General features: G+C 41.8%; 1 protein-coding gene across 4 annotated transcripts in view; it reads left to right on the top strand.

Annotated features, from left to right (window-relative positions):
• Positions 1–24019, top strand: part of LOC147117731 (putative tyrosine carboxypeptidase MATCAP2) — a 42274-nt gene extending 18255 nt beyond the window's left edge. For 3 of the 4 annotated variants that reach the window (XM_085988956.1, XM_085988959.1, XM_085988957.1), the window contains 5 exons: positions 10025–10168; positions 11006–11138; positions 12567–12872; positions 18945–19042; positions 20938–24019. In XM_085988956.1, coding sequence (XP_085845082.1) covers positions 10025–10168; positions 11006–11138; positions 12567–12872; positions 18945–19042; positions 20938–21096 — 840 coding nt within the window. In that variant the 3' untranslated portion in view covers positions 21097–24019. Of the gene's footprint in view, positions 1–4104; positions 7308–10024; positions 10169–11005; positions 11139–12566; positions 12873–18944; positions 19043–20937 lie in introns of those variants that run through there. The other variant, XM_085988958.1, reaches the window with a different exon arrangement.
• Positions 24020–24365: the final 346 nt, after the last annotated feature.

The raw sequence follows: 24365 nt of genomic DNA, 5'->3' as shown, positions 1-24365 counted from the left end.
AATGGACAAATGTATAAAACCACTTTTATAAACCACTCCCTTAAGGCGCTACAATTATTTCTCTGATGCAATCATCTTAGAAACAGATCATTCCTGTGGCCAAAGGAGTTTTTTGAACTAAATTGAATGTGATGGAGCAGGCACACTAGCAACAGATTGGTGGGAGGAGATGATGATTTTAGCTCACTCAGTATAAATCTGCAATAATATGTGGTATTTGCAGCTGAAAATACAAAACCAGTCCTGTTCACACAAGAACATAAGAAATAGGAGCAGGAGTAGGCTATTAGGCCCTTTGTGCCTACTCTGCCATTCAATGAGATCATGGCTGATCTTCTGCCTCAACTCCATTCACCGGCCCTATCGCCATATCCCTTGATGCCCTTACTAGTCAGACATCTATCGACTTCTGTTTTGAATATACCCAATGACTGAGCCTCCACAGCCCTCTGGGGTAGAAAATTCCAAAGATTCACCACCCTCTGTGAAGAAATTTCTTCTCATCTCAGTCCTGAATGGCCGACCCTTTATCCGGAGTCTGTGGCCCCTGGTTCTAGACTCCCCAGCCAATGGAAATATTCTCCCAGCATCCATTCACGCCCCCTAAAATCCATTAAAAGGATTCTTTAATGACTGCCATATGTTGAGGATGGTATGAATGTATCAGAACACAGTTGATGATCTGTTGGTTGTGTTGAGTTAGGAGATTGGCAAATTTAGCAGGGGAAATGAACACTATCTGAATAAAACCAGCATATTTTGTAAACTCCATTGTACTAGTAAAACCTATAAGATGACATATCTACACATTAACTGTTGGGTTTGTGATTATTTTAATCAAATTTATTGGATATACCAAAGAATGTGAATCCAATCATAAAAGCAAAGTTAAAATATTGTTTCAACAAAAGTGATAAAATGTAAGCCGCCACTGTTCTAAGTTTTTGAGTGGATGTAGCTTTTCCAGTTGATCAGTCATTGATTTTAAGAAAGGAACTCTGCACATGATTAATGGACAAGGGATTGGCTTTTCTACACTGAGCTGCCTATAACATTAGGAACAGGAGTAGGCCATTCAACCTCTCTGGCCTGCTCCATCATTCAATTAGATCATGGCTGATCTGTACCTCAACTCCATTTTCCCAAACTTGCTCCATGTTCCTTGATATCCTTACCCAACAAAAATAAATCTATCTCAGTCTTGAACGCTCCAATTGATCCAGCATCCACAGCCTTTTCAGGGAGAGAGTTCCAAATTTCTACTACCCTTTGTGGAAAAAGTGCTTCCTGTTTTCTCTCCTGAATGACCTAGCTCTAATTTTAAGATTATGTTCCCACCCCCGTTCTTGATTTCCCCCACCAGAGGAAATAGTTTCTCTGTATCTACCCTATCAAATCCTTCACCTCTATCAGATCACCCCTCAATCTCCTATACGCAAGGGAATACAAGCCAATAAATCACTGGGTTATAGATCCTTTTCCAACTATACATTGCAGCATGTTGCGATAATTCTCACCCTGCATAGCTTTCCGTCTGCCAGCTCCATACTTTGCATATTTGTCAAAGGTGAAGTCAGTGTACTCTTTTTTGATTAAAAACATAAACAAATTGACTGTAAATTAATAAAACTTCAAATAGTCAGTGTAAAGGTGGTGACTGTTGAGCAAGCAGGATGTTTTATGGTTGATCTCTCATTAGAGCAAAGGAGGTCTGACCAAGAGGTTCGAAATTACAAGGGTTTTGATGAGTTAAATTGGGAAAAGCTATTTCTGCTGGTTGGAGAGTCAGTAATTAGAGGGCGTAAATTTAAGAACATCACCCACCTCCGCCATTACTTCAGCCCATGCTGAAATCCTCACTCATGCCTCTTTCACCTCCAGACATGGGTACTCCAATGTTCTTCTGGCTGGCCTCCCATTCGCCACGCTCCATAAAACTCAGCTCAACGAATGCCTATCTCCTATCCTATTTTTGATATTTTAGCCTGTACTTCAGCTTGTATTGGAAGGTAGCCTGAAGTTGTGCTTTGTGAAGGAATATAAGACATGGCACTTTTTCATGCAGCTTCAATTTAAAAAAAATAAAATAAAATAAATCATGCCTGACTCTGAATAAGGCTCATCAAATGCAAGCTGACCGATACAGCTGGAAGACCTCGTGCTTTTACTAGCCAAAAGGGAGAGTACCCATTGATGAACTGTTGCACATTTATGCACTTTTGACCGTAAAGAAGAAATGCTTTGAATTAGAAGCGATAAAAAGGAAATGGATACCATGGGATTAGTAGGTTAACTGGCAGAACATGCGCTTCCTTAATAGTAGTGGTGTAATGTAATAGTAAATAATTAAATAGCAACATAGAAATTGAATAACCAGCCCAGAGGGCCAGAATTAATTCTACCTCTCCATGTCCCAACTAAGCAAGGAAACATTATTTTTTATTATGGAGGAAATTGGATATCCCATATTTTTGTTGTGGCCTCTGTGGTATCCATTTTCCCCTAGTTGAAAGTCTGAAGATTTCCGGATAAAGAGACAAGCAGCTGAAAATGTGAGACACTTATTTTAAAAGAAATTCTACATGCAGATTTTATTGCAGAGGAAAACACTGGTGGGTTGTCTAAATTTAAACAATGCCAACTATTGAGACTAATGATTAAACGTCTCACTACTTTAAAAAAGAGACAACATTCTGGAAGTTGTTGCTTTCAGCTGGAGGATTATAGTGAACTAGTTGCAGCAACCGACTGAGCATGCATGAAATGATGGCATGTTTGCTGACTTATTTACCACAAATAGAGGGACACAGCGGGAAATCAATATCCAGTTTACACGTGGAAAATAAAACCACAAATCATGGCATCATACAGCACCGAAGGAGGCCATTCGGCCCATTATACCTGTGCCAGCTCTTTGAAAGAGCTATCCAATTATTCCCACTCCCCTGCCCTTTCCCTAGAGCCCTGCAATTCCTACATGTGTATAGTTGTCTCTCTCTCTCCGCCTCTAACTTTATTTTTCACTCTTTATTGCTTCTGTGGTTCACCTACCCTCCACACACTCTTGCATCTGTATCTCTCACACTATGTATGCCTCTCACACGTTTCTTTACTGATTTATTCAATAGCTTTAAAAAAAAAAAGTTTAAAAAAATGATGTGGGTACATTTTGAAACATGCAGCTCAACTGATCTGTTTGTACAGTAATATGCTGATATTGTACTGATGGACCCAGAGTTCCAAATGGTCAATTATTTTCAGTAGTTGGTAGAATATTTGATTTCCAGCGGTCAGAATACTTTAATAATATGTCCGAGTTCTTAAGTGTCTGAGTAAAGCTATTTGAATCATCTTAATAAATAAATTGTACATTTTCAGAACCAAAAACTAGATGAAGTCATTGGGGGAGGGGAAAGGGGTGGAAGAGGTCAGGATCAAGGTCACAAATTCATTTATGGCTTTTCATAGAAAAATTGCCAACATTATGAAATTTGATTTCCAAAACACCAGTAAAAATCCTGTAATCTGATGTAATATAAAACATTTTTTTTTAACTAACTCAGCTCATGCAAGTCAGTAATCGCAAGTCGGAGGACCTTCTTATGGGTCTGCTCCTAAGCCTGCCGAAGATGGCCAATCACAGCTCCAGGATAGGCACTGCTCACTGGGAGGACCGTTCTGGCGGGAACAGGCGGTGCCCCCCAGTATGGTTGGAGCCTTCTGCGACCGGTGGGCACTGCAGTGTGTCTTATTGACGCAGATAATAAACATTATGATTTAAATTGTGATCTTGAGTGTTGTCGGCATTTAGAAGAAACTTAAAAAAAAAATTGTCACATTAATGTGAAGTACAAGGAGGAAAAACCTGACTGGGTAGCACTTTCCCACTAGGACATTGATGGGCAAGTGGTCGCACACTGGTTGCACATTACCCAGCTAGTCCTTGTTTTGAATCTAGAAAATTGGACTCTGCACTTCAGATTTCATTCTTGCCTGTTTGTATTCTTAGTTTATATCAACAAGGCATTGTCAGTGTGTAGTTGGAGTATCGAGCAACAATGTGCATTTTATTTTGCCCCTTTTTAATGTAGTAAAACATCCTAAGGTGCTTCACAGGAGCATTATCAAACAAAATTTGACACCGAGCCACATGAGATATTAAGACAGGTGATCAAAAGCTTGGACTAAGGTAGGTTTTAAGGAGCGTTGTAAAGGAGAAGAGAGAGGTGGAGAAGATGAGCAGGAGAAACAACATGAAAATAAAGCAGGTGAATGAATAAATACTAATGACATTACAGTGAAACTTCTATTATCCAAACTCCTGTTATGTCATCCTGCTTCTGCACCAGAATTGTTGCAGAGCAAGAGTTCCGTGAAGCATCGGCTCAATGTACAGCTAATTTTTATATGTATTTCATCTCTTTTCTTGGCAAATGAATGGTCTTTATTGCTGCACCAAGCGTGTAAGGCCAAAATTCAGGGACTTTGGATTATTTATCAGTTTTCATTGGCAGAGGGCCAAAGGGCAGTTTCCCCTCCATCAAACGTGAATTAGATAGATTTCTTTCAGAAAATAACATTTTCAGATACAGTATATGAATAATTTGAGTTATTGTAGCATGTTTGGGAGGAACATGCTACAGTTGGGCCTACGGTTTCCAAAGCGCTCTACCACTGGGGGTTTTCCTCCCCTGGTGTCTGGGTCTGTTGTAGATTAATTGCTATGATTAGTCAATAACTCCATTATCGTTGTATCATGAGACCAGGATGGTAGACGGTCAACTACATGGACCTTGGTCTTTCTTCATCTAGCAAATCCTATGTTCCATTATTGTAGATAACGGATACTCAACTGTATATAGCTGTGATCAAAGAGACTGCAAGTTCCAAGCAACTGTATTCATGTTTTCCTAATCATCACTAGATGGTGCTGTTGATATTTCAAATAATATTCAATGGCCTCATTATCTCAATATTGTGGAAAAACTGCAGGTAATTGAAATCAGGAGGTTGAAAATCAGCAGGGCAATACTCCAGTGCCTCTGCAATGTAATCAACAGTGTTATTTTCCCCAATTCTATACATATTTCAGAAGTCACACTTTGTATAAAGCTCTAGCAAATTGAAACTGAAGAATCTTGAACAAAAATACAACAAGTGAAAGACACACTTTTCCTGCTGTGTTTTCTTTCTCTGACGATAAACTAGCCTAACCTCTTCTCAAAGAGAAGCTAAGCAGCTGTGTGCCAGACCCTGGACCTCCCGTGAGTAACGCCACAGGGGGATCAGCTAATGGTTATGTTAATTTTCCTCAACATTCATGTAAAAGAGATGGTAACTTGGGATGATAAGTAAGAGTTACTATCCTGATCCCTTTGGAGGGAATGTTGTGATGATATGTGAAGAACAGTGGAGATGGAAAGTTTGTTAACCACTTTCACAAAGACTGGCTCTAAATATTTGACATTGGAGATTTTCCTTGTGGGTTCATTTCCAGAAATTTAATTATTAAAGCCATTTCTTACCTATTCATCTGTACAGCTAAAAAGGCAACCTGTTCAATCCTGTGGTGGTTCTTCTGGTAATTTTGGATAAAGACTCAATAGCTGCCACACAAATCTCCAAGTACCAGAATAGATCTGAGACTGCTTTAGTTGCATATCAGCATTTTCACTGTTACAGATAGGACTGGCAGGCTCCCTTCCCCTAAAGGACATTACAACAATCCAACAGCTTTCATGGGCATTTTTTTTTCTGGTGCCAGTCCACAAATGACAAGATTTACTAAATTCAGTTTCATAATTTGCAATATTGGAATTTGAACTAATGACCACTACAAGTTTACTAGCCCAGTTGTAATCACTATACCATCACCCCCTGACTCTGGTAGATAATGAGAAGTTATTACCCAGATATAAATGTTTCTCGCATCAGGCACCAATCTGCTTGCGACAGTCCTATTTGCTTGGGGTTCACAGCATAGTGAAATGGCGAACATCACGGAATCCAGAAAGTTTGTTATTGGAAAAGTATGTCCTGCCCACCCATCGCCCCCTCCTAGCTGACCTACGCTGGCTTGCTTTCCCCCCAATGCATAAATAGCAAAATCCTTGCGGTCTATACGTCTCTCCATTTGTTTTGCCCCATTCTTTCTCTGCAATCTCCTTTGGCCCTATATCCCCATCTCCATTCCTACTGCCTTTTAACTAACCCCCAGCGCCCCCCCCCCCCCCCCCCAAACCATTGATGGCAGACTTCCTATTCTCTGGAACTCCCTCCCTAAATTTCCTGCCTCTTCCTTTCTCTCCATGTTTAAAAACCTCCCAGACCCATCTCTGACCAAGCGTTTGGTCATCTCCCCTAACTTGACCCTTCTTGGGTTTTTGTCTGTTTTCCTTGTGTCTATTTCTGAATCACTTTGGGGCATTCCTTTACATCAATAGTGCTATATCAATGCAAGTTACTGCTCTAGTTTGGTGCTGAGACTAGGAGAATGTCTTTTGGAACTCCCAAAATAATTTCCTGTCTTTGTAAGTTGCTGGAATTGTGTCTGACAGCTGAGTGTACCTAGAAGAACTTTAATTGCCTTTGACACTGAACTAGGCGGGTGCTTATTAGCTCAACTCCCTCCCCCCTTGGTGGCTAGTTTAAAAGGAAAGACCAACCCTTCACCGTCCCCCATTCAAAGCATGTTCCTCCTGCTTTGAAGTTGAACTAAGTCTTGCATAATAAAGGCTATCTTCCCATTTCACCTGTCTGAATTTGGATGGATCTGGGATGGGCATGGGTGGAGAATGGATGGAACACACTCTTTTTACTGTATCCCTGCCCATTTTTATGTTCATTGAATATTCACCAGGAATGCAGGCAGATACCAGGACTGTCCATCCACTTCTGTGCAGATGTATTTTAATGAAGGCCTAATGGCAGTGTGAGGAAATACGTTACATTGTCATTACTGCTTGCCGTAACTGCTGCTTGTATAAAACAGGCATCCTCCATTGCTATACACTATAGCAAGGATAGAAGTAAGTTTAAAGGGACATTAAAGCCTTACATTGAAGCTGCTGCCAAATGTCTCTTTAGCAACCATTGTGGACCTTTCCTTTTTGCTGTTGCTGACTACTACTGTAATGTGTACCGTGGGGTCTGTTATTGGGTTACTCCCAACACTTGCCCATCCTCCAGAGGCCACGATGGGATTCCTTTTGAGAATACCCCTGCATTTGAATTCCTTGGAGGAGGAGGAGGAGGAGGAAGAGGAGGAACAGGAATCGAGAGAATGGCTGATCGGTACTGCACAGAAGGTGGGTATCACCTATCGTCCAGAATCTATAGATGCCCCTCCCCCACCTGCATCTCACCCAGGAGCAGTGTGTGAAAGGCTCTATTTCAGAAGGGAAGCCATCAACAATGATTGCATACTCTTTGTTTGTTTTTGGTGGTGTTGGTTGAGGGAGGAACGTTGACCAGAGCAGCGGGAGAATTTCCTTGCTTTTCTTCAAATAGTACCGTGGAATATACATATATATAAATTTTTTACATCCTTTTAGGTTTAATGTCTCATCCAAAACTTGACACCTTCGACAATGCAGAACTCCCTTAGAACTGCTCTGAAATGTCAGCCTAGATAATGTGCTGAAATCCCCCAGTGGAACTTGAATCCACAACCTTCTGAGTGCTACCAACTGAGTCAGGCTTTGTCACTACGTACATTTATTACACCAGAGCATTCTCTACTCTGTTTTTAATCAGTGCTGTGTTTTGGAGAGTCCACTTACAAGCAGGGAATTAAGTTATGTGTGAATTTCTGCAGTCTTTAGTATCCTATCATATTTAGCTATCTGTGGTAGTGAATGTGTTCAATGGGTTGTGGCCAGATACAGACTGGACACAGAGTTCATTTAACTTTGATTACAGCAGTACATCTATGCTAAAATAAGGTTAAGAATTTGCATTATGAAGGTCACAGAAGAAGAAAATTGTTGACAGTCAAACGTATACGATGTATGGTGCTTAACGTATACGATGTATGGTGCTTAACCTCAACTGGTGTGAAATTGGTGCTGATATAAATTAATATTTACTAAACTTTCAAGTGCAGTTACTGCTTTTAATCTTCTAAATGTTGGGCCTGCTTCACTTATTTAACCCTGCCATGCTGGTAATGGGTAAAATTTAAAAAAATAAGCTGAATTAAGCTGTGCAAAGTGGCATACATTACCTCAATACTTTTCTGATCTAATTAGGTAAAATCCTGCAATTTTTTTTTTACATTAAGTGCTGTCGCTGGGTACAAAATGAATGCCCATCAAGGTCTTTCCTCTGAGTCAGAAGGTTGTAGGTTTAAGTCCCACTCCAGGGACTTGAGCACATAAAGCTAGGCTGACACTCCAGTGCAGCACTGTCGGAGGTGCCGTCTTTTGGATGAGATGTTAAGCCGAGGCCCCGTTTGCGCTCTCGGGTGGACGTAAAAGATCCCATGGCTACTATTTCGAAGCAAAGTACGGGAGTTATCCCTGGTGTCCTGGCCAATATTTATCCCTCAACCAACATCATAAAAAACTGATTATCTGGTCATTATCACATTGCTGTTTGTGGGAGCTTGCTGTGCGCAAATTGGCAGCCACGTTTCCCACATTACAACAGCAACTCCACTTCAAAAGTACTTCATTGGCTGTAAAGCACTTTGAGACATCAGGTGGTTGTGAAAGGCGCTATATAAATGCAAGTCTGTCTTTTACCAAACTTAACTTTTTGTGGCAAGTTTAATGGGCAATTGATGTGCGAATCCAGCAATTTCTTAAAACAGGGCGGTTACTTCGCTGCTTGTGCAAAGTAAATGGCGGAGCGGCATAAATCGACCAACAAGTTCTAAAGATTCGCAACTCCCGGCATATCTCTTAATACCCTGAAACTGCTGGCAAATTTTCACATTACCACGCCATTATTTTTCCTGCAAAATCTGGCCCGTTGAGTCAATATGACTGATGAGGTAAAATTATTGGTTATCTTATTGATACTGAATGACACAGGATGTAATAGTTATAATACAGTTTGCCTACCACTTTAAAAAAAAAAAAGTTGCTAAAGATGGTATTTCCTTTCAAAATCTCATTCTCCATTATGTACATTTATAATTTTTTTTTGCTCTACCTCCCATGGTGGATTTTCAGGTTTTTTTTGGTAAAGATACAAATACTTTTCCATGGCCCAGGGCTGGCTAACTGACTCAAGGTCAGCATTGTAAACATCTTCCTCTGGCCCCAGATCATACATGAGTGCCCCTTCAGAATTATTATTCAGTGACTTAAACTGTATAAAATTCAGAAAAGTTAAACCTTTTTAGAAAGAAAGAACTTGCATTTATATGGCGACTCTCATGCCCTTAGGACATCCCTCAACCAACACCACCAAAATTGATTAACTGGTCATTTATCTCATTCTTATTTGTGGGATCTTGCTGTGAACAAATTGGCTACATTACGACAGTGACTACATTTCAAAAGTAATTAATTGGCTGTGAAGCACTTTGGGATGTTCTGAGGACGTGAAAGGGGCTATATAAATGCACTTTCCGCACTTCTACCCCCTTTCAGTAACACTAAAACTTGTCCCTGCCTCCACTTTCTGGTGTCTACTTTATTTTTTCCCACCTCAAGTTGAGGGAATATAGGGTTTTCCTGCAGCTCAGCTGTGACAAGCCTGTGTCTCGTTGCACTTTCAGTCTAACTCTTCGTCCTCATCTATTTTGAGTTCTATATTATGGGATGGTTTGAGCCATCAGCTTTTTTGACGCTTTTGGTCAACTTTTGCTAGTTTGCTAGGTTGGCATGTATCGGAAAACACAGAGTTTAAAAAAAAAAGCCTGGACCTCCATTAAATGCTTTCTTGCAGTTCATTCACCAGGCCAACAATAAGGATATTGATTTATATCTTCAGAAGTAGATGAAAACCAGTTTCTTGCATATCCTGTTCCACTTTGACAAATAATGTACTTCAAACAATCTTCTTTCTCTGGTAGGCAATTAAGATAATGAAAATGGCGCTCCGGAAATATGGCAGCTATGAGAAGTTTGAACAAGCGACGGGAGGAAGCCTGCTCACCAAGAGCCGCATCTGGTTCTATGTGAAGAAGTACATGGAGAGGGAGGACTGCCTTGGTGATGTAAGCTGGAGTAGAAAGACTAGAGTCTAATACTTTTCGATATAGTCGTGCAATGCTAATTTGTGTGAATGGTTTAGTTTATACCGTTTTTAAAGACTGTAAAATGTGAAAGTAGTGATATGGAGGAAAGGATAGGTTGTGTTGGGTCTTGTATCTGGACGGAAGTCTACTGTAACTTTGGCCTCACTTATAAACTGTGTGTGGGGTATTTGTGCCACATTTATATTAGCTCTTAAATCATAATTAAAAAGATGGTGGCTTATTAGATGATCCCTGGATATTGCTGCAAAGTGTGTGGAAACCCTTTATTGAAACTGAAAGTAACAAACCTCAGTAATTATTTAGTTCTAGAATTTGTTACAAACTATTAGAAAAAGCTGAACTTTGATAAGTCTGATTCTGTTCACACACAACAGTTTCTAGCAAAAGGTGGTGGGGGGGGAGGGGAAGGAATCAGTGATCAGGAGCCGGAACCCTGTCTTGATTATCTTTTCACCTCCCTAGTGCGGGGGTGCCCAGACCAATTGTAGCATTAGCTATCTGATCACACGTCAGGCATTGGACCTGGGACATCCTCGGTGTGTATGGATCAATTCCTTATTAAAGGGAATCTATTCATTCCAGTTTCCTAAGCAAATGCTCCTATGAAACTCAAATGAATGGTGACTAAATAAAGTCCAGGAGTTCAAGGACACTTCATCCATTAGTTCTAGAAATGTTTAATTAAATTCAGGTGAAGGATTTCCATGTATTTTTAGTACCACTATTTACTGCTTAGTTACTACAGGTTGTCGGTGTTCAAGACTTCTAAGTACATTTCATTATTTAACTTTGCAGATTGCAGTCCACTTAACTGATGATCTGCTTTCCCGTGCCTCTATGACAATAGTGAATGGACGTCCGACTCTGACCATCAATGTTTCTACTGCTCGTGAGCACTGGCTAGAGGGGATGCTGAGACACGAGATAGGTGTGAGAATCCGCATTGATGTTTCGTAGCTGAGAAAATAGGGGAGACGGTACTAAAATCAGTAGGTCAACAAATAACCATAACCTTGAGGTGCTAACCAGAGCGTTTGTTCCAACTTTAAAATTTATGTTCGTTCAACAGGCTAGGGGTTAGTGCAATAACCAATAAGTTTCCAATACTAAAACAAAATCCTTAAATACATTCCCCTATCAACCCTGCCACAGTTTGTATTTATGGTAATATATCTAGAGAGTAGATTGTAATATATATTTGGCAAGTAATTTGTAATGTACTTAGAAAGATATCATAGATTTGGACTTGCCCAATGCATCAAGCTTGAGGTACTTCTGCTCCAGATTGACTAGTATGGAGGAGGTGTGTAGGCCTAGAGTACAATAGGATGACTACTTCCTCATTCCACCTTTAAGCAGTTCCATACATTGATGGCGTTATTCACTCTGTCTAATTATAACACTCGAGTGGCCATCCTTCATTTAAGAACATGGAGAGTGCTATTGACCTGTGGGGGGGGCGGTGGGTCATCACACCTGATGTATACAGGCACATTTCTTCCAACAGAGTGTTACTGAATAGTGATCAGAAGTGGGGACTCCCACTGTCATTTTTCACTTCCTTAGCCCAGGGACACTGAGGCTGGGCTCAGTTGGCAGCACTGTCAGTTGACAGCGTCTGGGTTAAAAGGTTGTGGGTTCAAGCAGCAGACTTGAGCCTATAATCCCGGCTGATTTTGCAATGCGTATTGAGTGTTGCATCGTCGGCAGTGCTATCCTTTGAATCAGATGTTAAATTAAGGCCTGTCTGCCTCTTTAGGGAGATCCCTTGGCACTATGTACAGAAAAGCAGGAGGTGATACTGATGTCTTCAAGCAAACCCACCAAAAATAGATTAGCCGATCATTCGTCTCATTGTTGTTTGTGGGATTCCGCTGCAGGCAAAATAGGTGCTGTATTTGCCAATATAGTCACTGCATTTCAAAATAATTGCTTGTACGTGAAGTGCTTTGGGACATTTCTGAGATGTGATTAGGTGCTATAAGGTGCATTTTTAAAGGCCAATTTTAAGTCCCGAGACTGATTAGATATTCTTTATGCCTGCCAGTGTCTAACCACGAGGGACATTGGCAGAGGTCTGATCCCACTGGCAGCAGTAAATGGAAGTCCAGGCAAACCTTGGCTTAAAAGCAGTGTGAGCAAATAAGATCCAACGATGGGGGCGGGGAAACACACTGGTTTAGTTTATTCAGAAAAATTAGAACCTACCTGCTATGACATTTCAAGGAAGGCAAACTGTCTAGTTGTGTGTCTCCAGTGCTGGCATCATTTGGGTCTGAGGATGGGTAAAATATATCTTTCTGGCTGAGTATTTTATAGTGAGTCTTATGGAATTAATATTGAATTCTTTGTGCAGGTACCCATTACCTTCGAGGTTTAAACAACAATTTACAGCCCTGGTGTAACTGGAATGGCCGTAAAAAACACGGGCTTAAACCAATCAACCCAACTGAAGAGGGACTGGCCAGTATCCACAGTGTGCTGTTCCGCAAGGACCCCTTCCTCTGGAGAGCAGCTCTGCTCTACTACACGGTCTACCAGGCCAGTCACATGTCCTTCAGTGAGCTCTTTCTGGACATTGGGAAATTTGTGGAAAACCCAAACACTCGGTGGGATTACTGTGTACGAGCCAAACGTGGTCAGACTGACACATCCCAGCCAGGTAGAAACTTGTTCTAATGAAACAGACTTCAATACACGGTTAACTATCATAGCCATGGAGTACAATCTTCAGATTTTTGTATCTGCAACATTGGATGACTGTGATCATGTGATTGGGTTGTAGTCTGCCTTCTCTTCAGGAAATACAAAGATGATTATTATCTAATACAGATAATTACATAGAAATTACAGCACAGAAACAAGCCATTAGTCCCAACTGATCTATGCTGGTGTTTATGCTCCACACAAGCCTCCTCCCACCTTCTTCCTTTAACCCTATCAGCATATCCTTCTATTCCTTTCTCCTTCATGTACTTATCTAGCTTCCCCTTAAATGCATTGTAAATAATGAAGATTATCTTCTACAATGGAACAGCAAGTTTCTCCAGTGAGTAGCTGAACCATACAGACCAGGAAGGTCCCAAGTTCGATGCTGAAGTTTGTTGATCTCAGTCGGGTCAGTAATATTGACACAATTGTTCTCTGTGACCCTTGACCTAGAGGAGGGAAATCAGCCAGAGTTCCTGCTCCTGTGCTGTCCAGTGACCTTTGCCGCACATGTGTGAACGTCACTGAGGGTAGCACGGACCTCAGCCCTGATGCTACTGGAGATTGACTAGAGTGCCAATGCTTATTGCCAGTTGAGCAGATGCCAGGAGGCTGCCAGTGCATGTAGAACTGGACCCCAGCAAAAGATCATTGCCTTCAGAAGAGGAGGAGAGGGGAGAAAAAAAATTAACGATCAGCTAGCTTTTTGAAGATGACTTTTAACTCCCTGCATTTGGTGAAGCGGCGATGTTTCAGCAGCCAGTAGCTTGTTATCCATTACACATAGTCTGTAGTTAATTCAAAGCCCAACCCCATCTTCCCTGGTCCCAACAAACACACTCACAGATAGCAAATCCAGGCAAGAACCTCAGCAGAATTGTCCCCTCCTTAACCCCGAGCACTGAGGACAGTTTTAATACCGCTGCCGCTGGCACTGCCCTAGCTAAGATCAACCCGACCCCAACCTGCTCACTTCCGGTTTTAGAGACGGGACGGGGGACATGTGATTAATCCGCTCTCGGGAGGCGGGTCGGTCGGTAACAGCTTTTAAGGAGGCTATGTGCCTCCATTTTTACAAGTTTTTTATTTTTATACATTGTCGGTTCGGTAAAGGAGGTGAGAAGGACCGGATCCATATAGTAAGTGCCTTTACAACACTGCTTGTGGGCCAGGAGGGGCAGGAGATCAAACCCAGGACCTTCCTAGTCTGCATAGCTCAGCTACCCACTGGTGGACCCCCAGTGGCTCAGTGTTCTCTCTGCCAGATGGGAGGACATTAGTCATTCTCGGTTCGTTCTTTTCTCCTGCACCTATATATCTCCAATATTCTCTACGTTTTTAACTGGTGGCTTTTTCCTTATTTAGATGATTTTACAATGTTGTCACTTTTACTACTATATTATAACGAAACGCAAAGCAAAAGCTTCACAATGTTTAAAAGGAGAATAAACTAAGTCACAATGGGAGCTTAGCAGATAAATAAACAACAACTACTTATATTTATATAGCGCCTCTAATGTTGTGAAATGTCACAAGGCTCTTCATAGGAGCAATCAAATAAAATTTGACATCGAGCCACATGAGATATTCGGACAGGTGAGCAAACACTTGGTCAGAGGTAGTTTTTAAGGAGCGTCTTAAAGGAGGAGAGAGAGGCGGAGAGGTTTAGGGAGGGAATTCCAGTGCTTAGAGCCAAGGCAGCTGAAAGCACGGCCGCTACTGGTGGAGTAATTAAAATTGAGGACATGCAAGAGGCCTGAATTGGAGGAGCGCGGATATCTCGGGGTGGGGGGGGGGGTCATTGTAGGGCTGCAGGAGACAATAGAGATAGGATGGGGCAAGGCCATGGAGGGATTTGAAAACCAGGATGAGAATTTTAAAATCAAGGCATTGCTGGACTGGGAACCAATGTAGGTCGGCGACCACAGGGGTTCTGGGTAAATGGGACATGGTGCGAGTTAGGACACGGACAGCAGAGTTTTGGATGAGCTCAAGTTTACGGAGGGTGCTAGGCGGGAGGCCAGCCAGGAGTGCATTGAAATAGTCTGGTTTAGAGGTAACAAAGGCATGGATGAGGGTTTCAGCAACCGATGAGCTGAGGCAGGGGCGGAGACGGGCGATGTTACAGAGGTGGAAATAGGCGGTCTTGGTGATGGAGAGGTTATGGGGCCAGAAGCTCAGCTCGGGGTCAAATAGGGTGGCGAGGTTGCGAACAATCTGAGGGAGAGGGATGGAATCAATCTCTAGGGAATGGAGTTTGTGGTGGCGACCAAAAATAATGGCTTCAGACTTCCCCATATTTAATTGGAGGAAATTTCTGCGAATCCAATATTGGGTGTCGGACAAGTAGCGTGACAAATCAGAGACAGTGGGAGCTGAGCAAGCGACTATACTAAGTCATAATAGAAGCTTAGCAGGCGTGTCCTGTTGCCTCAGTGAGAGGCCCAAAGTAACTTGTTTTAGCCACTAGCATTAGATGTACATCGAGGTAAAGGACTTTAACACCAGATAAGAATCATCACTTCTGAAGCCTGTAGACAACTGTAACCATATGCAATGACTTACGGTTGAGTTTTGCTGTGTAAAGGGGCACGTTAAATGTAAGTGCAGATGGTAAGAAATTCAAATGTAGAAGTTGCTGTGCTTAGAGTTTACTGCTGCGAGAGCTGGTGTACGAGTTATATAAATGAGCGAGGTCTGCAGTTCTATGGCTCACATTGCTTGAATGCCATCAGAGGTATGGTTTAGATTACAGACACACTCTAGGAGCAATAAATCACTTGGCCAGCTGTATGGCAGGAACAGTTTGCTTTTAATAAACTGATCAGTTTAGCTTGTGAATACTTCCAGCTGATCAGTCTAGTCTTGCAGCACAGGGAAGAAGGGAAATAAGTGAAGTATGAAGGTGCAAGGAGGAAAATCGTGTGGGCGAGACCAGAACCAGGGGCCATAAATCTAAAATAGTCACCAATCAATCCAATAGGGAATTCATAGAAACTTCTTTACTCAGAGTGGGTAGAATGTGGCACTTGCTACCACATGGAGTAGTTGAGGCGAATAGCATAGATGCATTTAAGGGGAAGCTAGATAAGCACATGAGGGAGAAAGGAATAGAAGGATATGTTGATGGGGTTCAATGAGGAAGGGTGGGAGGAGGCTGTGTGGAGCATAAACACCGGCATGGACCTGTTGGACCGAATGGCCTGTTTCTGTGCTGTAAATACTATGTAATTCATTGATATAAAAAGAAAGAACTTGCATATATATAGCACCTTTCACAACCTCAGGATGTCCCAAAGCACTTTACAGCCATTTAAGTACCTTTGAAGTGTAGTCACTGTTGTAATGTAGGAAACACAGCAGCTAATTTATGTACAGTAAGGTCCCACAAACAACAATGATATAATGACATTTGTTTTTAGTAATGTTGGTTGAGGGGTTAGCCAGGACACTGGGTAAACTCCCCATCTCTTTAAAAATGCCGTGTGATTTTTTTTTTTTTTTTTTTTTACACGTCCACCTGAGAGGGCAGACAAGGCCTTGGTTTAATATCTCATCTAAAAGAACGCATCTCGACAGTGCAGCTGTCAGTGCACTCAGTACTGCACTGAAGTGTCAGCCTAGATTTTGTGCTCAACTCTTTGGTGTGGGACTTGAACCAATGATGTCCTCACTCAGAGGCTACCAACTGAGCCACAGCTGATACAGATCACAAGATAGCTTTGGAAATGGTGGTCACACCTAATTTTGTTGGAGCAAAATATTGAAGCTCTAAAGCAAATTGATTTTATTCTCGTGTTTAACGAGCATTCCCTTATGGGTGGCCCCACTCGTGTGGCAAGCATATGTATATATCCATTCCTGTGCACATTCGTGGTTCCAAGTGTTGAATTGGGCGCCATTCAGGACCTCTGCATATACCCTAGGCCGACACTTTAGTGCTGCACTAGCAGAGGTGCAGTGTTTTGGATGAAATGTGATGCTGGCACCATTTAAAGAACAGCAGGGGAGTTCTCCCGATTTCCTGGGTAACATTTATCTCTCAATCTATTTTGGTGGTAAGATTAACAGGTCTTTTATATCGCTGCTGTTAGTGAGACTTCGCTGTGTGCAAATTGACTGCCTCATTTGCCTCCATAACACTTCAAAAAAATTAATTAACCATGAAACGCTTTTAGGATGTCCATTAACGGTGTCGGCTGTGGCTCAGTTGGTAGCACTCTTGCCTCTGAGTCAGAAGATTGTGGGTTCAAGTCCCACTCCAGAGGCTTGAGCACATAAAGCTAGGCTGACACTCCAGTGCAGTACTGAGGGAGTGCTGCACTGTCGGGGGTGCTGTCTTTTGGATGAGACGGTAAGCGGAGGCCCCGTCTGCTCTCTCAGGTGGACGTAAAAGATCCCGCAGCACTATTTTGAAGGAGAGCAGGGAAGTTCTCCCCGGTGTCCTGGCCAATATTTATCCCTCAATTAACATAAAAAACCAGATTATATGGTCATTATCACATTGCTGTTTGTGGGAGCTTGCTGTGTGCAAATTGGCTGCCACATTTCCCACATTACAACAGTGACTACACTTCAAAAGTACTTCGTTGGCTGTAAAGCGCTTTGGGACGTCCGGTGCTCGTGAAAAGCGCTATAGAAATGCAAATTTTTCTGTATAAATACAAATTATTGCTTTCTAACCCTGCATGTGTTTTCTCTCTCTCTCTCGCTTTGTGGCTATCAGTGTGACTATATCTTTGTCACTTTTTCCCCTCTCCCTTGTGTGTCTGTGCTTCTTTCTGCTCCTGTGCTTAAACCTCCCCCTCCCCCTCCCCTCTCTCAACATTTCTACCTGTCTGAACTCTTGAATACGAACAATGGGCTAGATTTTCATGGAGCCGGTGGGGGGGGGGGGAATCCCGAATTTGGGGGTCCCGACACCATCCCGCCCAAAACCCCGCCCCACGCAAATTTTAGGGGCGGCGGGTACCCGCCCCGCACTGGGACCCGCCGAAACCAGGCGGGAAGGGATTAGTGCCAATTAACTGCCTGTTAACTACCTGTTTTTAGCCTAATCCCTATTTTGAGGGGTTTCGTGTGGGTTTCCCGACGGCTCCAAACCACGCCAGGTTAGAGCAGGCGGGCCGTCGGGTTGGAGGGGTCGTGTTGTCGGTGTTCAGGTGAGTGATGGGTGCATGAGTGTAAAGGTAAGTGTGTCTAAAGTGTGTAAAGAACTTTTACTTACCTGTACTTACCTTAACAGCCTTCCTTCCTGTAGCCGTCGGAAGCGCATCACTCACCCGGCACTTAAAGCTGAACGGCTGCGATTGGTGAAAAGTGACAGCCTTCAGCTTTGAGTGCCGGTAAGAGTTCTAACTGAGTCTATGCAGAAGGACTCATGTCAGAACTCGGACTGTCAGTGTTTCACAGCTTCAAACAGCTGTGAAACACTGATATTTCATCTGTCAAGAACTCTTGACAGATGAAATTGCAGTCTGTGACGTCACCTGTTGCCGGGTGGCCCTTAATTGGCCTGCTGAGCCCGCTGGGCGGGCTCAACAAGGGAAAATTGCACGGATTGGCCAGACGTTGATGTAGGCGGGTCAGAAACCCGAAAGGGGAAGTCCCGCCTTCTTCCCGACAGGTTCGGGAAAATCTACCCCAATGTCTTTCTCTCTCTCTGTCTCCATGTGAACTTAGTAGTTATGTGCAGAAATTGGCTGCCAAATTTCCCTACATTAAAACAGTGATGACACTTCAAAAGTACTTCATTGGCTGTAAAACACTTTGGGACGTCTTGAGATCGTGAAAGGTGCTCTTCCATTGCTCCTTGCCTCCCCTCATTTTTTGCCTTTTGCTTTCACCCTCAACTCTCCTGTTTCCTTCTTTTCCTCCTCCCCTCCCTTTTGTCTCTTCTCCCCCTCCTACCCTCCCGTACCCTTATTCTCCTTCAACCCCCGGCTTAATGTGAGAATACAACATGAAAATTATTCTGGGTGATGGAGAAATTAATTGGTAAACATATCTGATTTATTTCATTTAGGTTGCTTTAGCAAAGACCAAGTCTATTTGGATGGCATCCTTAAAATTCTGAGACACCGAGACAACATCGACTTCCAGCTTTTAACGGCGTTGGGGAAGGTCAGTCGAATTGACAGCCCGATTTTCCTTTTGTGCTGTTCACATGAGCGTTGATAATACTTTGTGCAAATTCTCAGTAGTTACAGATGTAACTCTGGGTCAACTAAGTAATAGACAACCTTACACTGACGAGGCTAATCTAGTCCCCCAGCTCAGATGTTCCATGAGCTTTGACCTCTATCAGCTCAATCATTGCCAAGCTCAGATTCACAAAATAGCAGCAAGTTCAGGAATATAAATCAGGACTATAAAGCTAACAGCCTCCAAATCCATCCTTCTCTGGATTGGTTTTAAGTTGTCTTGTTCAGAACTGAAGGACAGTGTAAATTGTCGGTATGACGGTAAGTTTAATTTTCCAATTTGTCCTTCAAGAGAAAACTGGAGGTATTAAACTAAACTAAAGACTAAGGTCGTGAACATAACAAATGACCATTTTAGATGTTATTCAGAAATTTAATTTACATGCATCCAAAGTATTTTTGTTAATTCTTGATGACAGCTGGCCCATAAGAGTGCAATGGGAAACCGGCAGAAATTACCCCATTCTACTATTTGATCCAGTCATGTGTCCAAGTGTCAAATTTCCAAGCGTCAGATTTAGCAGTTAACATTTCAGTTGGATGCCAAAAATAGAACAAGGTGCCCAAATTGGAAGGCTTGTAAATACACAACATATAAAAGCTCTCTGTCTAACTGGCTGTGAATGTCCTCCATGAAACCAGTTTGAACAAACCCAATCCAGTTCCGAGGGCCACAACACAAAACTGCGCATATTTGGCAATCTCACTTTGAATGGAAAAATGTCACCCTGGTCAGTCAAGGTGATCTCACATTGTGACTGAGGTACATTGTTGGGGCAGAGTTGAGGGAGTTTTATTCTGTACACCTCACCTGAAAGTGCTTCATTCTGATGCTTGGTGCCCAACGTGGAAAGTTTTTCATTCCCCAAAATTCACCAGAGGGAAAAAATGGCTGATTATAGTATACTTAGCGACATTAGAATACTTGGTAAATAAATATTTAACCCTATCTTATTTATGAAACGTATCAAAGAACTCAAGGTGTGCTTACATTTTGGTCCATTTTAACTCTGCAAATTTGGCATATGAGCCTCAGACTCAAAACATGAGAATTCTTGGGATGAGAAAAGGCCATTCAGCCCATCAGTCCCACTCCTTCCAAACAGCATGGAATTTACCCAATTCACTTATCTTCAATAGGAATATAACAAGTGCAGGATCAGAAAAGACTGCCATCCATTGGGTTGGTCCCATAAACGAGTCCCCCCCTGAATCATCCACTCCCTCGAATATCTCTGTTTCTCTGCACGATATGCCTCCACTGACTCCCTGGACAGTTCACAACCCTCTCTGTAAAGTAGTTAAATCTAAGCTGTCTCGACACCGTCCTGCTTTTAAGCTTGAGCCTGGATTCCCTGATTCTAGAGTTTGTGCCAATCTCCCGTGGAAAGGTTCTGCAAAGTTTCTACCTCTCTCTTCCAAAGGTGCATTATGGTTCAGGGACATTCATAAGATTTAAAGGAATGATTTTCTTGGGACAGTCAAGAGTGTTTTTATCAAGGAAATTTTGGCCCCAGAAGCATAGGACATTTGGCATTCCAACCCACTTACCTTGTAATAAGCTGCCATCTCTTAAGCTACCAGCGATTTTCCTATCTGGATGATGGCTTATTTCTTTTGTATTAAACTAGGGCTAGGCTAAACTAAACTGAAAAATTAAGACCGACCACACTTGTGATTGGCAATTTAACACTGACCCTTATCCTGGAGTATTCTTTTGATGCAACCCCTTTGACCCCCTGGAAAAAAAATGAATGCTTACTACGTGTATTAAAAGTAAAGATGAATTTTGTTTCCATTCTCTCTTTCCTTCAGGTATCTTATGAAGATGTAGACCGGCTAAAGGTTATTGCCATATTGCAGAATGCACAAATACCTCACTTCATGCACGATCAGGCTCGGTATCTGGAGCAATTGGACAAGATTATGGAAGTGAATGGGTTGACAGACTGTGAACTACAGGTTTTGGTCTGAAAGAAATTGTGACCTCTGTAGATTGACCCAGTTACTGAGATCTCCAAGCTATTGCCATATTTATAGAAGCTAAACTATTATTCAGAGTTGGAAACATGTTTAACAGGCAATTTGTCCACTGTTTGTAGTTAATAAATCACTTAAAGGTAGCAGGTAATTTCTAATTGAGGTTTGAAGTCCTAAGTATAGAAGATTACATAAATATATTTTATTATGTTTATGGCATTGAGATGAAAACTGAATACTTTTTGTAAAAAAAAACAAAAACAAAAAAAAACTTGAGGAAAAAGAATTGCCTGAAAAACATATTTATTTGTGCAGCAAAGACTGCAAGATGCGTGAAGGATTCTAACTGAAATAACAGACCAAAACAATAATCACAGCTGTGATCATCAGCATGGTATTAAGTGTGCCTGAATATTTATAGCATTACTTAACACGTATAGCACTTCACCTCTGGCTGTGATATGATGCATCAACTTACCTCCATGAGGAGGTTGTGTTCTCCTGCAGGTGTGATAAATCCAGCAGCTTGCGCTAATTAAAAACATCAACGTTTCACAGAATTTCTGCTAGAGAAATGAACGACTAGTAATGGAGGAAAAAGTGCAACAAAAATTCTACACGTTAAAATTGTCACGTTAATAATCTCTCTCTACATGTGTCATCTCACATTGTTTAATCCTGTAATGCCCTGGAACTGTTAAAAATGTAATTAAATTGTGTCAATTTCCTTCTGTTGTTCACCAAATTGATGTCTCTTCTCTGGCCCTCGGGAAGACTTGCAATGATGTTAGACTGCCAGCCAGGACACGGAACAAAATGGTATTGAGAATTGCCTTCCATGTCTAGTCATTACATAGAATGTACAGCACAGAAACAGGCCATTCAGCCCAACTGGTGCATGCCGGTGTTTATGCTCCACACGAGCCTCCTCCCACCCTACTTCATCACACCCTATCACGCAGCCTTCTATTCCTTTCTGCATGTATTTATCTAGCTTCCCCTTAAATGCATTTACGCCATTCGCCTCAACTACTCATTGTGGAAACGAGTACTACATTCTAACCACTCTGAGTGAAGAAGTTTCTCCTGAATTCCCGATTGGACTTATTAGTGACTATCTTATATTTATGGCCCCTAGTTTTGGTCTCCCCCATAAGTGGAAACATCTTCTCTATATCTAATGGTCAATAGGTGGAGAATCTCGCCTTCAAGAAGCTGAAGTACACTAGAACGCTATTTTTCAAGAGCATTTTGGCCCAAGTAAGGACTTGCTATTTTTTTTGTTGGGTTGGGTGGGCAGGGGGGGGAAGAGAGTGGTGGAAGAGGAGGAATGAAAGAGAGACTATTTGACCATCAGGAGTTCCTACATGGTCTGCTACTGCTAACAATTGCTGGCTGAATCTCACACTCCACACATTATTTACCTTGCACTGTCCTGAACACACACACATAGCAATATGTACTGAAATTGCAGTTGCATTCCTGGTCTGTGCTGTGCATTATTTAAGCAACTTGCTAATGAATGCCAGTGCAACATTCTGGAATGAGGAATAGTTGTATGTGCGGTGGAGTTGCTGGCCTCTTTGCCTAGTCAGTCCAGCAAAATATGATTGTAGATCCCACTCATTGTAAAGAAAGCCAACCACAACTGGTATTCCAACAGTGTAGGTTCACTCTATGCTGAAAGCCCAGTCCTGCTATCCTGTTCAAGAAGGGGATGCTCTTCGCTCTTCTCCCTTCCCCCCCACCCCCCAACTCTACAGTGGAGTTGGGGGGGGGGGGGGGTGGCGAGAAGAGGGTCCACATACTTTGGAAGAATTATTTTTTGGAGGGGAGTCCACAATTCATATAATGTCCTCTTTCTACCTCCTCCCCACCATTTAAATAATTGGTTGGGTTAGCAGTGACTGGCTTAATAGACAGGTCTGTGTTGGCTCTTAGGGAACTGTAGAGGCTGTCCCTCTCTCAATTCCCCTACTGTATTCACATTATATATCTTTGTATTTTTTGTTTCGATCCTCAATGAAAACCTTCTCAATTCATTTAAAAATTATGTCCGCTCTAATTTCCATAGGTCATGGGTTTCTTGTTTTGTTAATGTTGCTGATTTGAAGAACATTTAATTTGTTCATTGTCAAAGTTTTTTTTCTACTTGGTAGTCAGCAAGGTTCTCAGATTGCTGGGAAATGCTGCATTAAATACTTGTGTTTTTTATAAAGATGCAGCAGACCCAGGTCTTAATGCTGGTCTAACTCTCTGATGATCATCCTTGTGAACTGGAGAATGGGCAGAACTGGCTTATTTTTTTCATATCATCATAGATCATTCTGGTCTGGAGGCATTTTGTTTATCTGTGTTTAAACCATAGGTGTTGAAAGCTCCAACTAAATGTATTATCCAAAAGATACTGGACAGTCTCTGTCTCTGTGGGAGTGGACTCGGAGGATATTCATAGGAATTTATTAGCAAACCATTTCTTGAGTGTTTCAGTTTTCATCAGTACTGCTACACTTTTAACAGTTCCACAACCGTTGGTGTTAGTGTGGACTTGTGTACTAAATTAAATACTCTGTAACTAGCAGAACTAATGGAGGGGGGGGGGAAACTCTAAATGTCAGAACTTGGTGTGCGTCCCTTGATGGGTCCAGATGATGTCACATACGTTATTGTGGTGTTAGATTCACAAAAGATGGTGCATGTGATTTGTTTGTTGATGAATTCTGTCAACTTTTTCTCTCTAAGAACCCACCTCTGTACTTGCAGTTTTGTACTCACGATGGAGTCAAAGTATTTGCAGTCAGTTTGTCTGTTTTGTTCAATGAATACTGAGCATTTTCAGCCACCATTTCAGTCATCAAGTACAAACTGTACCACTGGAAAAAAAAAACCAAATAAAATTATTTAAATGTAAAGTGCAGCGATGTGATCTTTTCCTGTTTCATTGAATGGTAAACTTGATTCATTGCGAAACTATAATAGGTTGAATAAAATTAACCTTTCTTACAGTAACACAATATTATAATCAGTTGGATTAAAGAATCATTGTTTTGTGGTACAATCAAATTGTGTTTACAGCACAAGTTAACAGATGAATTCTTCATACCAAGCAATTGCAATAGTTCATCTGCCCATCTCCTGGCAAGAAGAGGTAAAATGAGTAACTTTCTTAATGTCATTGTAAATAAAAAGTAAAGCTTTTTAACTCAACATCAACAAAATGAGGCATTTAACGGAATCCTTCTTCTTTAATGGTAATGTCACCA

The sequence above is a fragment of the Somniosus microcephalus genome, chromosome 5 (genome assembly GCF_052327205.1).
Source record: "Somniosus microcephalus isolate GS21.2 chromosome 5, FLI_Smic_1.0, whole genome shotgun sequence".
NCBI classification, from domain to species: Eukaryota; Metazoa; Chordata; class Chondrichthyes; order Squaliformes; family Somniosidae; genus Somniosus; species Somniosus microcephalus.
Note: the sequence above shows the minus strand (reverse complement) of the source record. Positions and strands in the feature narration are given on the sequence as shown.